The 16,909-nt window shown below is 35.0% G+C and overlaps 1 protein-coding gene across 41 annotated transcripts; it reads left to right on the top strand.

Moving 5' to 3' along the window:
* Nucleotides 1-15,003, top strand: LOC103437679 (MADS-box protein AGL24-like). 41 transcript variants are annotated; one of them, XR_011582427.1, is made up of 23 exons: nucleotides 5-200; nucleotides 1,576-1,667; nucleotides 2,699-2,981; nucleotides 3,148-3,210; nucleotides 3,667-3,881; nucleotides 3,991-4,106; nucleotides 4,208-4,276; nucleotides 4,363-4,414; nucleotides 5,755-5,787; nucleotides 5,887-5,973; nucleotides 6,466-6,524; nucleotides 6,999-7,179; nucleotides 7,650-7,697; nucleotides 7,989-8,100; nucleotides 8,633-8,750; nucleotides 9,237-9,372; nucleotides 9,470-9,518; nucleotides 9,661-9,772; nucleotides 10,719-10,869; nucleotides 10,983-11,056; nucleotides 11,219-12,954; nucleotides 13,546-14,173; nucleotides 14,279-14,608. XR_011582427.1 is itself a non-coding variant. In XM_070824163.1 (21 exons), exons 3-5 carry the CDS (start codon nucleotides 3,154-3,156, stop codon nucleotides 4,043-4,045), a joined length of 309 nt encoding a protein of 102 aa, XP_070680264.1. In that variant the 5' UTR covers nucleotides 10-1,673; nucleotides 2,699-2,981; nucleotides 3,148-3,153; the 3' UTR covers nucleotides 4,046-4,106; nucleotides 4,208-4,276; nucleotides 4,363-4,414; nucleotides 5,755-5,787; nucleotides 5,887-5,973; nucleotides 6,466-6,524; nucleotides 6,999-7,179; nucleotides 7,650-7,697; nucleotides 7,989-8,100; nucleotides 8,633-8,750; nucleotides 9,237-9,372; nucleotides 9,470-9,518; nucleotides 9,661-9,772; nucleotides 10,719-10,869; nucleotides 10,983-11,056; nucleotides 11,219-12,954; nucleotides 13,546-14,033. The 41 variants fall into 41 exon arrangements, 14 of the variants coding, with proteins under 14 accessions (XP_070680257.1, XP_070680264.1, XP_070680256.1 ...); XR_011582429.1 differs by having other exon boundaries at nucleotides 1,576-1,673; nucleotides 2,703-2,981; XR_011582410.1 differs by adding an exon at nucleotides 8,827-8,908 and having other exon boundaries at nucleotides 5-1,673.
* The last annotated feature ends 1,906 nt before the right edge of the window (nucleotides 15,004-16,909 follow it).

Genomic DNA, 16,909 nt, shown 5'->3' with positions numbered 1-16,909 from the left:
GGTTTAGTTGGATGGCCTTTTGGGGTTTGGGCTGTGACTTGGTGGCTTTTGTTTGTGGTTGGATTCTTTGGATGGATGGCCGACACGGGCAGGCATCGGATGGCAGAGAGAAGAGGAGAGGTCGCGCGATGCCAGAGAGAAGAGAGAAGAGAAGAGAGAGGAGGACTCCTGGAAGGAAAAATTGGAGGAGAAAGGGAGGGGTAGGATGAGCAAAGCAATAAGTAGGGCTGCCCGGAATTTGGGTTTTGTTTTTCTCGGTAAGGTCTGCTTAGAGAATCGGTGAGGCATGAAGGGACGCCTAAACCTAGGGTTGGTTTCAGAGATTTGGTTCCAGCTGGAAGCTATCTCTGTAAGCATTGATGAGGATCTCTCCCAGCTGGCAGCTTCAATTCCTTTCAAAGCTAAGTGTCCCTTTTGAACCGATTTTTTCCCTTATTTCACTGTTTCTGGTTTGAACCTGCTTAGAAACCTGTTTTTTTTCCTGCTTTGTTTTCTATCTGGTTCTGCTTCTGGTTCGGTTATTCAACTTTTAGATAGGATTGAAAGATTTTTTTTTTAATTATTAAATTGGAACAGAAAAACAGATATTTTGTGCTGCCTTCTTCACTGTCTGATAATACCAGTTCCTCTTCATTTCTCTTTTTCTTCCTATTGTGTTGGTCTTTCAGTGTCATAGCTTCTCTGCAGAAATCAAACTGTATGCATTTTGCCCCTTTTTTTTCATTACCCTATTATTTGTTGTTGTTCTCACCCTGTGAATCAACTGCTCAGTTTTTTTATCCTTCTAAAATACGTTATGCATCTGGTTTTTGTTCATTCACATATGATGCACTGTTAATCATTTCCTAACAAATCTGTTGCTATATGTTATTTTCTGTTTGGTTTGATTCACAGGGATAGCTTTTTTATGGTTGTTGTTGTTAGAAATAGGTTTATTTTTTTATGCCTCTGAACAAACCCTGTGAATCAAATGCTCAGTTTTTTTTATGCCTTTTGTCGTTGTCAGCTCATCCACAATCATGGTATTTTCTCGGACCAATTTTCTCTTATCCTCTGTTTGGTTCCTGTGAATTGAGCTGGTTTCGACAATTTCTAGGCCTAAGTTCTGCTGGGAAAATTTCATTGATTACTTAATTACTTTTATTGTTCCAATATATTTGGATGCTGTATACTAACATTTACAACTCAACTGAATCAATGAACTACCATTTTAGGTTCTTTTTCTTAATATTTCTCTAAAAAAAGTTCTTACTTTTGAATGGATCCTGCAATTATGTTATAAGCCACATTCATGATAGACTAGGCATTGGGCATATATAATAAGTAGTAACCATAATAAATGATTTACTTTGTTGAATATTTGTTTGATGATCCCGCTGTGCGGATTGAAAAATATGAGTATCTTCATTCTGATTATGCAAAGTCAACGTCTCTGATAACATATTGATCTTCAAAACCAGAGTTTAGGGTTGTCTGTCATTCCATGTATATAATTTTACCCCTTTTATTACTTTTTAAATATTTCAATCCTCTTTCAGAATACTAATCCCTAAACTTATTAAATTTATTGACTAGGTCATTTTTCATTCAATCCCGAAGTTCGTATTTCTCGGATTGGTGTTGTGTGCAGATTACTGGTGGTCAGCTTGCTAAAGCATTGTATTTAGGTGAAGGTATTTGACATTTTTCTATGTAGTATTCTGAAATGCATTCCTTAAACCCCATTTGTTTGATTTGGAAGATTATTCATAAATCATCTTTTAATATATTTTAAGCTATTGTATTTGGGGTTGTCCATATGCATCCTAATTCTTTGTCATGTCCTATCATTGGTTAAATTTTCGTTTTAAGTCGTATGTTTTCATGTGTTTCGTAATTACCGCTCGCTAAGTTGTTTTGTCTTCCTCTTCCCGTAACACTACCTTCTATGTATTCTATGTATATACACACATATGAGTTTGCTTCTTCAAGCCTATTAGCTTTGAAAATAAGCACCACCTTTTCATGTGGAGCGTCTCCTCACCTGGAACTTGCAGTCGCTAACCAATTGGAAATGCACAACAGCAATGAGCCTTAGTCTTGGTTCTTTGTGGATTTTGGTAGAATGTTGGAAAACCAGAGAAGTTAGAGAGAGAGAGAGAGAGAGGAGCCAATGAGCCTTTGTCTTGATTCTTAGTGGATTTTGGTAGAATGTGAGCATATGAAGCGGAGAGAGAGAGAGAGGGAAGGTAATTCTTACTCAATGTAGACATGGCCGGGTGTAAAGTGGAATTACCAAAATGTCCTTGGGGCCATAGTTTCCTAAAATAACCATTCAACCAACATGAGGTGTTGGTACTACTGTGAACATGATTGCTTGGTACTATGGGAATAAATTCTCCACTCTCTATATTCCACTAAATTGTTTGAACTTGGAAGAAGTGATGATGCCTACTTTATTTGTGAAATACTCTTTATGTTATCATGGCAACTGATGATCTACATGAGTTGGTTCTTTTAAGTTCATGTGATAGCAATGGAAAAATATAATAGTTCATGTGATAGCAATTATGTAATTAATTGACTCTGCAATTTTTTTTTAATTTTTCGTTTGAATTTTGTTTCAGCAATTTCAGCTCAATTTCTATGTTTTATGAATTTTAATTTTAATTAATGCTTTTGTGGAAAGAAATTTGAATTTGTTTATGTTGTTTAATAGAAAGATAGGTGCTTGGATGGGAGTGGACGCAGGAGTAGGGAGTGTTGTGAGGAGGGGTAAGTAGTTGCATCATCTGCTGTGTTGCAGTAGTGAAGTGATGAGACGTCGGTATGGCATCTGCTAGCCTAGGGAATGCTGGAGTTGGCAGTTCAAGGTCTGTTAGACAATAGATATGGCATAAGTGATAAGCCATTTTCCCTCTCTGCAAGTGTTAACCTCACAATCAAAGGGGTTCACCAGTGTGGGTTCCGTCGGATTCCATAGACAAGGATGTGGTGACCCGGTATGATTTTGGGGATTTTGTTTATAGCTTTGGATTCCCCATCATGGTGTTTAATTTTGTTTTGTTTTTTGCTTTAGGAAATCATGCTTCTTCGGATTTGGGGCTTTTGTTTATAGCTTTGGATTCCCCATCATGGTGTTTAATTTTGTTTTATTTTTGGCTTTAGGAAATCATGCTTCTTCGGATTTGGGGCTTTTGTTTGCAGCCTTCAGATCCCTATCTATTTAAGGTGAGTGACTTCAAGATTTTTGAATTTTGTTTGATCTTCTCCGCTCAATCTCTATGGTCATATGTTGTTTCAGAAATTTGGAATGTTTGAATTTCTTTCTGGGTTTATATGGTTCTGCCTCTGATTGAATTTGTTTTTTGCTTCATGAAATCTTCTGGGTTTTATTGATTTGATTGTATTTTGTAAAATTAGGGAGTTTTGGTTTTTTTTTTTTTTTGGGTGTTAATCAAGTTTGGAAAATACGAAATATTGGACAGTTGATTATGGTTGGTGGGTTGATTTGGGTTTTGTTTTGCTTTTTAGATTTGAAATGCTAGGGTTTGTGGTCAATAATCCTTAAAATTATCAGAAACCCAGAAAATATAAGGTAGTTTTTGAGTTTGTGGACATTTATATATATGTGGAAATTCGAAGTGGTTGGTTTATTTTATTTTACTTGAATTATTGTTTCTGAAGCGGGCAGGAAGAATTGGAGAATATGATGAGGGAGAAGATTAAAATCAGGAAGATCGACTACTTGCCGGCAAGGCAGGTGACCTTCTCAAAGAGGAGAAGCGGCGATTTGAAGAAAGCTGGAGAGATGTTGATTCTGTGTGAATCTGAAGCTGTTGTTATCATCTTTTCTCAAGTTGGCAAGCTCCTTGATTTCTCAAGCTCCAAGTACCAACCCTGTACAACATCCCACCGCCTTATAAATTCTTTCGAATTTTCCAATTTGTTTTTGCAAGTTTTCAATCCAGTGTTGGAATTTGAGAAATAAGTTTTGGAATTGCTTTTTAGGTATGGATTTTATGGGAGGCGTCTAGAAAGTTCCAACTTTTATCTTCATGTTTAAGAGTCAGAAAGCACGGGATGCTAAGGATCGACTTGAAACAGTTGCCTCGCAGGCTCAAAAGGTCACATATACTATATGCTGATATGTTTCCTGCAATCTTTGGTCTATGAGACTATGAGTATGGTGTCATTTTGCAATTGGCTTCTTTGTCCTTGATTGCAGATGAACGACATTGTTACTGAACAATGGATTCAAATTCAGCGACTTGAGCAGGCTTTTCATAGTACTCAAGTAAGCATTTGTACTTGAGACTGGCTTCTCATTCTGTGTGCAAGTTTTTTCGAAATGAGCTTTATTAATTGGTTTAACTCGGTTAGGACTATGAGGTTTCAAAGGCAAGTGAGCTCTAGAAGATGCACATTCTTGAAGGTAATAGTTTAGAAAAGTCTGTATCTGTGAGTCGGTGAGGCTTCATTTAACCAATTAGAAACCACTTTCCTGTATAATTAGAGTTATAGAATGCAGTGAAATATATATATATATTTTTCAGTCTAATTAGTCTTTTTTAACTTTTATTCTGTTTGTGCAACATCCTTAGGCTGTTGTGAAGTGTATAATTAGAGTAAATAGAATGCAATGAAATATAATGTTTTTTTCACTCTCTTTAGATTTTTTTCTTTTACTTTATTCTCTTTGTGCAAGATCCTCGGCCGTTGTGAAGTCGTCGTTCTCAACCAATTTTCTATGGATATATCTAAGATTAAGTTCGATGTATATAAGCATTGAAGTGGTGACCTTTTATTCACAGATTGTGTGCACTCTGACCTGATTTATCTAAAGAATTATCCGATTGGGGTATGGTTTTTAGCACACCCACACCCCACCCAAAAATAAAATAAAATGGTGAGGTGGTGTTGCTGTCATTTTTACCATTGTCAATCATTATAATTTTAGCTAATAAGACAATATTATGTTCATTCTTCTATATTCGAGTTCAAATCGTTCTATTTTCAGTTTTGTAAGAGATTATCTTTTACCAATTGTCAAGGTGCTGCCAACCATAAATTGATATATTACTTACCTTTATTTTTTCTCTTAATTTATCAGGAATTTATTTGCATATGTGTAGTGTAGACAATTTTAACCCATGAGTATTTAACTTTAATTGGAATTGATCTTTGTATGAAATTATCTTGCTCACTGTTTGGATTCCGAGAAAATTTAGGGGATGTCCAGTAATATTCACATCCTGAAAACTCAGTGAATGACGAATTTGGAATTGAGAATTGGGGTGGGGAGAGTAAAAAAAAAAAGAATGTGGTGGGTGTCTGTTTCGGGGTAGACAGACAGGCGGTGGAGGAGCTAGGGTTAGAAAAAGGGAAGAAAGAGATAGAAAGAGAGTTGGAGAATTTAGGGTAATACGATGAGGACTGAGAAAGAAGAGAGAGAAAGGAGGGTGGTGGAGAGAGAGGTAAAGGAGAAGAGAGGAGAGAAGGGAACTGGCTTGGCTGCCTAATAATCTTCGTGTTTACCATTTTGCTAATTCCATGACCCAAAAGCCCAAGTTTATTTTTTTCCCCCCGAAATTCCCCGCTGCCTGTGCCCTTTTTATTAAATTATCTCTTAGATTACTGGCATAAAAGAGTTATAATATTAGTTAGTTGTTAGTTGCAGTTTGGCCCATTTTTCTTCAGCGTGTTTGCCCTTTTTATTCAAATATAATTATCTGATTACATGTACTCCTGACATGTTTTAGTAATATCCTACAGGATGATGCCCATATCTTTTGCAGGGAGTCCCAAGTGAGTTGAGCTTAATTAAATTGTACCTACTGTTTACAACTTTACATTTTTTTTTGTTTCATTCTTAAGACTTTTGGTTTTTTGTGCTTCTGTTGTCAGGTGAAAGATGAAGTAAAGGGTGTCTTACATTTCATCCAGTATACTTATAATATTTTTGGCTTCTCTTTCGACCTGAAGCTATCAACAGTAAGATTCTTATTACCTGTGCTTAAAGCTTCAGACCTCTTGCCTTCATCTTAACTTGCAAAAGTCATATGATGGTTTTATAATATATTAGATGATACATAATACTGTTATGATTATTTGGTATATTCTAATATAGCAGTAAGTATACCGTGCTGAATTTCTAATAAAACAAAGCTAATCTTAATCTTATTTGGTGTATAGATAGCAGGGATAACTAAGTATTGTCATTGGGGAGACTAATGGTGCACTATCTTTCGATGGGTTTGTTTTTTTTATACTAATTGCCTGCTTATCGTCGTGGACATAGGCGTTTAATCTTAGGACTTTCCGCATATCGTAGCCGACGTTATTTTTCCATTCTAACATTAACTAACGTTACCACTATGTATCTATTATGAAAAGATCAAATCAACATGCTAAGTGGATCAGCCATTTCCATTGAATAATATTTAAATACTTGCAACGTTTGTTTTATATTGGGTTTGGTTTCAGCAGACGGTGGTTTTTCTTATTTTGAGGCTTTTGTTTCCAGGCTGCCCTGTGTACTCAAGGTGAGCAATTTCAATTTATAGGGTTATTGAATTGAGATTTTTAGTTTTTCATTATATTGGAGTTGAGTTTGGTATTTTGTTTAGGTTTTATTATATTAATTATCATAAGCTTCTTTGAGATTACAAGATTTTCTTGGACACATTACTGCAATACAGGAGTTAGAACAAAAAGTGGCTGATTAGAAGGCTTGAAAACAAGTGTGAAATTACATTCAAAATATTAGCATGTTAACAAATCATCTTCAAAAGTTGTAAATACAATATTTCTTACTAATTTTTTTTGTTTATATATTCTATGTGTTTATACAGAATTAAAAAATGGTTATAATTGGAATATTACGCTTAATCTTCTTTTGGTATGTGTTTGATTTTCTTTTGTTGGCTGTGTTTTGTGGCTCATCAGAAACAGTTAGCAAGTGAAACCTATAACCAAAGGCTTATTTATTTTTTCCAAATGGTTTTAATCTATTGTAGGTAAACGGGAGCTACTATGCTGTTTATGTAGTAAGGTTCACCATCAGCTGTAGATAGGAGCAGCATGGCAAAGTTAAAGTATGCGTAAATGGCAAGAGTTTTTGCCTCAACTGGAAATTGTAGCGTGTGTAACTATACTGGGACATGTAATGAGCAGAAATGTTTAAGTAGCTGTGGGGAGGTAATAAATATGTTTACTTTTGGCCTATGCTTACTCTAGGGTAATTGACAAACTGGTTAATTACACACGAAGCTAAAAACTTTTGGCCAACAAACTGATTCTCATGCCCTGCCACATGCTCAAACACATCAGAGTAATTGAGAGCTAATTGTACAATTTTTATGATTTAGGGCTTGCATTCATTAAAATGGAAACACATTCTAAATTAGGATTCATAACAATGTCTTACAAAAATTCCAAATGGAAAGCAGTCCATACCTTCATTAGAAGGGAAACTGAAAGTATATAAATTATGAAGTGCATAAACCTCAGTTTTAAATATGACAACATGATAATGCATTTCAGTGCATATAAATGTAGTTCCACAAATTAGGCTCCATCTGAATGCAATTGGTTTCTCAGCTAGATTGCCATGGATGAAGTATGATGTTTTATTAACCGCATCTAATGATCTTACTTATGGATTGCAGGAAGAAGTTATCAAGTTAAAAGAACAATTTAGCCATTTGAAAAGTTTGGTAAGCTCTTGCCTTGGTTTATGTTCAAGCTTGAGCTTCTTAGTTGGCCTTCAATCGCTATATTTTCATTCATTTATTTGGGATGTGGTGGCACTGTTGATGCCATTGCTATGAATCCCAGGATTTTACATCTCAGATTTCACTTTTGACAGTTTCAAATTGGTGCTTTACTTAACTTTTTTTTCCCCTTAATTTCGTAAAGTTTAGGCATTTTCTTAAAATTTAAGTAAAAGAAATATCTTTCTGGTATTGGTTAGTTTTGATCTTGATATTATTTGGGTTTTGTGTTAGTGGGGATGACGGTCTCGCGCAATGTTAGCCGTTCGTGGCTCACCGGAAAACCCCCTGATTGGGCTTTATTAGGAGGGAACTCATAATGTAGTAGATATTCCTCAATGCAAAGGTCCCAATCCTAATGACTTTATATTTGATATTTAATCCTTGAATTAGTGTTAAATTCTATATTCTTTTTGTTTAATTTGTGCGTGTGTGTTTTTTTTTTTTTTTTTTTTTCTGTTTTCCAAGTATAAATGCTGCCGTGGAGCTGCTTAAACATGGTCTCTTTTCAGTTATTAAAACTCAATGTTACCTGCTTTCACTTCCAGTTTTTGAGTCTTCTATTTGTTTGTTTGCTGCAATTATTCAACTTATGCTGCTATAATATTTGTTTCCTTCTATTTTGTCCTCTGCATTAACTACCATTTGGATCATGTGAATGACAACTTTCATGTATATTTCGAATAATGAGCAGTTTGTTGCTGTTAATCTTTTGATCACTGTATATGTTGCTAATTTACCTTCTCAAACAACGTACATGTAAACATTGATATATAAAACTTATTTATATCTTAGTAGTATGGTTTCTTTACTTTCGAGTTTGGTTGAACAACAGCATTTTCTACTTTCTAGAGTTCATCCTCTTTATTTTAGCCCAGGCCGACTCACTCCACTCTGTTCGAAGCTCTTCAACTTTTTCGCACAAATTGCTCAAAAATTCCTGCTCTCAAACATCTTAGATCCCTCACTCACCCTTCTGGCATCGACGCCCCAAAGGTATATTTCTCTCATTGCTTTCAAAATTCTGTATATATATATAGCTGACATGTATTAAGACATTCACATATGGTAGAACTAAAGGGACGGTAGAATGCTCGAATAATGGAATAGAGTTGAGATTATGATGAGAAAGGACAGTAAATAGCTATCACTATGTGAGTGTCTTATTTTCTTTCACTATGTAATAGCTATCACTAACTTTTGTTTTTACTGTCATATTGTATTTCCCATGTTGAGAGATAGAACTAAAAGGACAGTAAAATGCTCCAATAATGGAACATAGTTGAGATTATGCCCGAGGTGTGTGGTAATCTTTCTACTTTAGCAAAGCCAAATTGCAATTTGTTTTGGAACAAACAAAGATGCTCTGTTAATCTAGGGATATGGCACCCCTTTGGTTTTTGGAAAGGATTTGGTGCATTATTGAATAAGAGCTTTTTTCTTTAGAATTATTGAATCAGTGCTTATGTATGATGTTTGCAGATGTTACAGTAACAACTGCAAATACAAGTTCAGAGGAAGATCATATTCATTTTGTGGTGCAACTGGAGTTTGTTATCGTATGCGGTGCTTTTCGTTGTATGGCCATATGAAGCTGCAGATGCAAATATTTCTTAAGGTGGTCTTCTTCACTATGAATAGATTCATACATGCATACTTATTCACGCTTGCATACAAACTTTGGGGTTGCTAAGATTTTCCTTTCGGTTTCATAGGTACATGACGATCCTTCTAACGCTCCAGTTTGATGGTCCAACTCAATGGGTGAGTAATGCCGTTTATTTTCGTGCGTGTATTTTCTGGAAGTTCATTCCTGTTTTGGGATGTTTGAATATATAGGCATTGTTTAAATTACAATATTTTATTAAGTTAAACTGTTTAAATTACTTCTTATTTATAATTTTAGCCCTTGCGCCACTTGGGGGACTGCTGGTAGAGATCATAGCAATTGATGTAAGTCCCTTACTTCTGTAATACGGTACTTGGAGTGACTGCTGGTAGAGCTCATAGCAATTGTTGTAAGTCCCTTACTTCCGTTATACGGACACTTACATTTATGATCATTTTTGTGTTAAGACGATACAATTATAACTTATAACCGTCTTACATAGATCAACGCATATGTATATCGAATTTACCTGGATTACTTGAACAATTTGCTTTTCGATTCGCGAAGGGAATTAATAAAAAACCAATATCTGTGTAAAAGTTTAGTTTCCAACTTTCTAGCAGTGAAAATGTTGCCCTTTCTGCAGACTACACCCTTTCACACACTCACTTTGATATGGTTAAACATATATATTCAAGATTTTGATCTCTGTGTGATTTGGCAATACTTTTCACTTAATATTCCTCTCTCTCTCTCTCTCTCTCTCTCTCTCTCTCTCTCTCTCTCTCTCTCTCTCTCATGAAGGCACTCATTGCATTAAAAAAAGGTTCCCGGTTAATCAAGTATAGCCTGAAAGGGAAGCCAAAACTTCGTCCATTCAGAATTTCTACTGTCAGTAATTTCCTTAAGAGAAGAATAAGTTTGAATCACTTTTTTGGAAATTGTGTTTATTATAGTTCTTTGAATGAAAATACTAATTTGTACAAATTACAAGGTATGCTACCACTCTCCTTAATCTACATATATGCAATGTGCAAAATTACATCTATTCTCAAGAATGAACCTGTTTTTGTTCCATCCTTCTGTTAAGGATTATAATTTCTATAGAATTTATAAGTTTTCTCTCTTTCGGGTTACTTTTATGTTTCGAATTAGTTGGATTTAGCATTCTTCACAAGCGTTGATAATTGTTTACTTTCTAAGTTTTGTTCCATGCATGGTTGATTTTCTTTAATAATTGTTGAATCGCTTCTATATTTGCTTGGTACTTAGGATCTAAACCATTTTTTGCATCTTAGGTAAAATCATTTTAGTTCTGAATTTCTCTTCTTTGATTGATTTTGGTGTGTTTGCAGCACTCAATGTCAGATTTTGAGATCAACGAATCAGCTCACTGCTGCGGTCGAAGTTGGGGAAGGTGATGTGATGTTAGAAATTAGGCTGCGAACAGGTTCTTTGACCAATGTTCTTATTAATGCTGGTGCATTTGTGCTCGCAATCAAAAAGGTTGTTTGAATGTCTGTGTTTCTGTGTTTCTTCTTTGAATGCAATTACAACTCTGAGTTTGTATTTGTTGCAAATTTGTGGAATTAAGTTGGTATTGCACTGATTATGTGTAGTGTTATATGGGCTTTAGCATCCACACATGGCTACTCATGTGAGTGAGAGATTTGCGGAGACTGACCGGTTCAAGGTAAAGCCATATTTTTATCATATCTCTATATGTCCTATGCTACTAAGAAATGAGCTCTTCTCTGGCATTCTGGACAATTGGAAATTAAGTTTTATGCTTTTATGTTTTTATTGCTGATGCCATTGTGATCACTTTAGTAAGTTTTGTCACTTAAATCTGTAGGTTTTGAAAGAGGACTTTGTCAAATGTCGCATTCACTCACATGTGGTGTCGTTGTTGGCATGTGCAGAGCCATCGGTCTCACCGCCACGATCTTCCACGATTCCATTTTTCCTTTCTTTTAATTTATTTTTAAATTTTAAAAGTTTTTGTTGATGGTTTGTTTGTGGAAATGGATGAAATCAGGTGTTGGATTAAACTGTACCTTCCTCAACACACAAAAAAAAAAAAAAAAGATTGATCCATGGAGACTGCAATTTGTGGGAGCCTTTAATTATTCTATCTTTTTAAGAAACATTAGCTTATATGTGCACTAAGTAAACTAAGGTCATCTACTATAAGTGTCCCTAGGTCTTTGATCTGTTTACAGTGTGTGTTATTTGTGTCTGATTGGTTTTTCCCCTATATTTCCCTATATTTTCTATCTCTTTATATGTGCACTAATTAATTTGATCAGTGTGTGTATTATTTGTCTAATTGGTGTTGGGTATTTTCCAATTTGGGGTCTTTATTTACTTAGTGTGCAATCCAATGTCTTATCTGGTTAGAGAGAACATAATGTTTGACAATAGGATGTCTGATATCTGATCCATTCTGGTTCTGTTGATATGCTGAATAAGTAGACGATTAATTGTAGATGTAATACCCCTTAGCAGGATGTCTGATGTCTGATGTAGGATGTCTGATATCGAGTATCTAGAGATTATGTTATCTAGAGATTGTCTTTTGTCAGTAGATGATTAATTGTAGATGTAATACCCCTTAGTAGAAGGAAATTAAGGTGCATTAACAAGAAAAATCAAGATAATGTGTACACAAGTGGATTAGTTTTTTGGCTGTCAGTTGGTGTCCAACCTGATGCAAGTCTGAAAGTGGATTGCGTATGTTTATATCTTCCTTTCTCCTAAATACTGAGTTTTATGAGATCACACCATCTTATGTTTATTGTATAATCTTATGCAGTCAGAAGAATTATCATCTTTTTCCTTTCAGATTTCAACATATTTGGAAATACTTCAAATTTTTTGTAGTGCAGTTTGTAGTTAACATGATTACCCAAGTTCTGTTTCTTTAGTAAATTTTTATGCAGGAAAGAAAGTCATTTCTCAGTATGTAGTTAACATGATTACATAAGTTCTGCTTATCTTATCGACCTCATTCACTCATGTGTTCCTCTGTTCATTCATGATTGTGTTAAATTTATTCAGGTTAAATGTGTCTTATTCATGCAGTTACGCATGAAACAGTTGTTCCCGCAGCAACGCGCGGGCTTATTTTCTAGTGGATTCTAATTCCATCATCTTTCCTCATTTCCTTAGTTCAAAATTTTAACTGATTTGTGATATGTACCTCCCTATATCATGCATGAAAACAAACATAATTCGCTGCTTTATTACTTATTTAACAACAACATTTTCAACATTGTCAACTACTACCTTAGAAATTTTTCAACAACGCTATGTACTTCGTATGCAACTTTCAGATTGCCTGGTTTGCTTTGTGAAACAAAGTACTATTACCAAAAGTATAAATTTTTGGATCTGTATTAAAAAAATCTCCAATGTTCTCAGTTGCAACAAGTAAATGAAGTGTTATTTTCACAAAGCTATTCAATAATGTTCTCTCTAAAATTCTGCAGGTTTTCAAGTTCTGTACAACCTATCAAAATACTGCCCCTTTTTCCAAGCAAGTCAATGAGGCTGAAACCTTGCAGACTGCAAAAAAAAGTGACAATTGAGGTGGGTTATTTGGATCCAAATTTGTATAAGGTATAAATACTGATTATATTTTGTTATCTTGGATTAATGCTATGGTTTAGAATTTTTTTTTATTAAAAGATATATATTTAATCATTACCATGCATCTTTGAAAAAAAAAATACAAAATGATATATTTTTGTGTAAAGCATCGGTTAAGCGCTCTGACACGCGTTATAAGTGGTGGTATAGTGTATGCCCCAATTGTGCAAAACAAATGCACAAGGATTCAACTACTGGTCAACTCATTTGTCAAAAGCATCCAAACCAAATTCCAACTCCTTGGTAATAACAGACATGTTATAGTTTAATTCTACCACTTACTATTAAATCAACCTTTTATTTCTGTCGCATCCTATATTCTATTATTGTCTAAATTATAGTTAAAATATTATCCATATTAAATAGAGTTAACAACTAAATTATCTCCTCATGCTTATTAAAACATGCCTACACATTTGTATAGCTATGTTTTTATTACTTAATTAGTTAACACTAATATTTAACTGTGTACTTATAAATGCAGTTGCTACAAACTTAATTAGAAAAATTAATTTTTGTTTTTTAATACAGGTACAAAGCATCCTTAGTTCTTGAAGACGAAACCAGTGAAATCAATGCTCTTATAATCGAGAAATCAAGTGAAAAAGTGTTTGGTGCAGCGTGTAACGACTTGGTATTCAATCAACAATCAGTCGATCAACAACAATTGCCACATGAGTTTCTCAGACTTATAGGACAGAAACAAATATTTCACTTGCGCTTTGGAAGTAGGAAAAATGCTGTGAATTCAAACGATATCTTGATCTACAATGTTTATGAAGATGCAGAAATACAACCAGCAACTCCACAGTCCTATGTCAGAGAAATTACCGTGTCTTCAACCACATTGTCATGTTCCATTTGTCCACTTGAAATGACTGGAGAACCGCATAAGAGAAAAAGGGAATCAATCAGGAGACCGCTTTTTACCGATGCTGAAAAAATGTTGTCTTAGACCTGACAAGATCTGTTTATATCTTAAATTAATTTGAAACTAATCTAAATTTTATTTTTTCAACCTTTTCAACAAAATACCGAGGCAAAAGAGATTTTAGAGGCAAACCTACAAGAGTTTGACAAAGTTCCAATCAAATTGTTGAAAAAGGACTCCTCCCCAACCGGTCTAAAAACAGATCCTCTTCCACAAAAGAAAAACTAGGTAACCAAACCATTGTCTCACCATCTTTTTTACAATATTAATCTATTGGTATGCAAATTTAATCCATGTTTTTAAAAATTTTTACTTTCTTTTCCATTTTTATAGGTTCCTTATCGACTGCCAAGACCGAAACACTTTTGCTGTGCTGGTAAACACCTTTATCATCCTTTATGACTGCAAATGAAACAATCTTTGATGATATTTTTTTTCTATGTAAATAGCCCTATATAGCATCAGTTCCCCATTCTTTTTCGCACACAAACATAACAATATTTTGTAATATATTGTATCTGGAACTACTGATCTTGATCAAAGAGTAGAAAGATAGTTCAAGGGGAGCGTATCAACCTCTCATCATTTTTGTGTAGTAATGGTCCAACATTTTCTAATATTTTATATGTGAACTATATCAATTAAAACTTTTATGTGTATAGTACGTGGTTCACCTCTTAATTTCAGTATGCTGGGTAATTAGATGTTTCTTTTGCATGGTTTTGTCTTCATAAGGACAACGTTTTGTTCCAAGTAAACAAATCATGAAATCAAACTGGACTATATAATGTGTTTCAGATTAATTAAAGATTGCACCTTTTCCTTTTTGCTTAGCTTTAACATATTTTCACTACTTCAGCTTCTGATCCAGGCTCTTCAATTTTCTCCTCCTACCACCAGCGTTTATATATTTGAAATTTAATGTGCCATAGAATTTTTTTGTCCGGCAGCAACGCACGGGGTCAATTTTTATAGTTCCTTGCTAAACATTGGTATGAAATGAAAGCTTAGGGAGCTCATAACCAAATTGAAAGTTCGTCGCACTTCACAGGGCATTGCTAATGCTTTTTCCTAGGCAATTCCCCTTGGGAAATTGGGACCTGGGATGTTCTTGCCATTGGGTTGCTGAGCAAATTCAGGAAAACGAAAAGAACTCAAAGAATAAATATCAATAAGTTTAGAAAACTATATTACATCAGGTTCAGAATTCATTTTCTGATTCACTGGAAGATGTCCATGACACATCTGAAACAATATGTGAGTGGAAAGTTCATCAACTTCTTTGATGTTATGCTTGAAGGTTACAGTGGAGGTGACGATGATTCTACCACTTCCGCTTTCGTAGAACTCTTCTTCTGTAGTTTCTGTTGGAATATAAGTGTTTGTGCTAGTTAAATATATATTTACTGTGAGCCATTGGATTACATTCCAATTGGACCGCTGAGATGTAATCTCAGTTTTAATGATGTGTTTTGTTTCTTGTAACTATCTCATATGGTAGATTACATGAATGGTTGAGATTGAATTGTAATAGAGAGTGTCTCTCTCCTCTTAAGAGTGTTATCTCTTACACATGCCTTGTATGCTGAGTATGTATGAAATATAAAAGAAAAACATTAGCTCAGCTTGAACTCTCTCTCTGCAATTTTTCTGTGATTTTAGAATCTCTTCATCTTCCACTTCTTTTTAGTTTTGTTGAAACAGAGATCATAGTCTTTGAATTCTAACATGGCCTCAGAGCTAGGTTCAGTCGTTTAGCACTGGGCGATTGAATCTGTGAAGGAAACGATTTGAAGAGATTACTTGCAATATATGTGTCTAACATGGCAGGGTCTGGAGGTGGTGAGCTGAGAGCGCTGATCTTCAACGGCGAGAATTATGAATTCTGGAGCATAAGGATGAAGACTATATTCAAATCTCATGGATTATGGGAGTTTGTGGAAAAGGGGATAGAGTGCTCAGATTCGAAGGGAGCTAATGAATCTGCTGAAAAGACGAAGGAGAAGGAGGGATCGAGTGATGCTGCATCTCTCTCGGAGAAGCTCATGAAAGATGCCAAAGCATTGGGGTTGATTCAAGGAGCAGTTTCCGATGAGATCTTCCATCGGATCTCTCACGAAGAAACCTCTAAATGAGCTTGGGATATCTTGATGCAAGAATTCCATGGTGACAAACAGGTTAAAAGTGTCAAATTACAAAGTCTTCGTAGAAAATTTGAATACACTAGAATGAGGGATGATGAGTCTTTGTCTACTTATCTTACAAAATTGTTTGATCTGATAAATCAAATGAGAAGTTATGGAGAAGAGTTATCTAGAGAAACAATTGTGCAGAAAATGTTGATTAGTTTACCCTCAGTGTATGATCCTATATGCTCTGTAATTGAACACTCAAGGGATATAGATGTGATTGAGGTCCAAGAGGTGGTTGCCTCGTTGAAAAGTTTTGCACAGAGATTGGAGAGACATAGTGAGAATAAGACTGAGAGAGCATTTGCAAGTCTTAGTGTAAACCCCAAACCTGTTAATCCTTCTGGAAATCGATATCAGAAGAATTGAAAACCAAAGTTTAAAAAGTGGGATCAAAAGCCCGCTTACCAATCGGGGAAGCAAATTGTAGCTGCAGAAGGTGGTAGAAATCCTTGCAAGCACTGTGATGAGTATCATTATGGAGAATGCTTTCTTAAAGGCAAACCTAAGTGTCACTGTTGTGGGAAATTGGGACATATTGCAAGGGACTGCAACAATAAGAAAAATGCTCAGCAGCTAAATTATGCAACTCAGGTTCCAACCATGTTTTATGTTAATAATGCAGTTGATAAAAAGCCCATGGAAGATGTATGGTATGTGGATAGCGGCTGCAGTAATCATATGACTGGCAGAGATGATGTGTTAGTTGATGTTGATAGAAGCATAACTGCAAAATTAGAAATGGGGACAGGACAATTGGTTGATGTTGTTGGAA

Source organism: Malus domestica, chromosome 06 (genome assembly GCF_042453785.1).
Source record: "Malus domestica chromosome 06, GDT2T_hap1".
In the NCBI taxonomy this organism is placed as follows: Eukaryota; Viridiplantae; Streptophyta; class Magnoliopsida; order Rosales; family Rosaceae; genus Malus; species Malus domestica.
Note: the sequence above shows the minus strand (reverse complement) of the source record. Positions and strands in the feature narration are given on the sequence as shown.

Excerpts from the sequence above, each read along its gene's own strand:
- LOC103437679 (XM_070824156.1), top strand. The coding sequence starts at position 4,038 with ATGTTTAAGAGTCAGAAAGCACGGGATGCTAAGGATCGACTTGAAACA. Across the intron at positions 4,107-4,207 it reads TTGCCTCGCAGGCTCAAAAG|ATGAACGACATTGTTACTGA; the intron begins GTCACATATACT and ends CCTTGATTGCAG. Across the intron at positions 5,788-5,886 it reads TCTTTTGCAGGGAGTCCCAA|GTGAAAGATGAAGTAAAGGG; the intron begins GTGAGTTGAGCT and ends TTCTGTTGTCAG.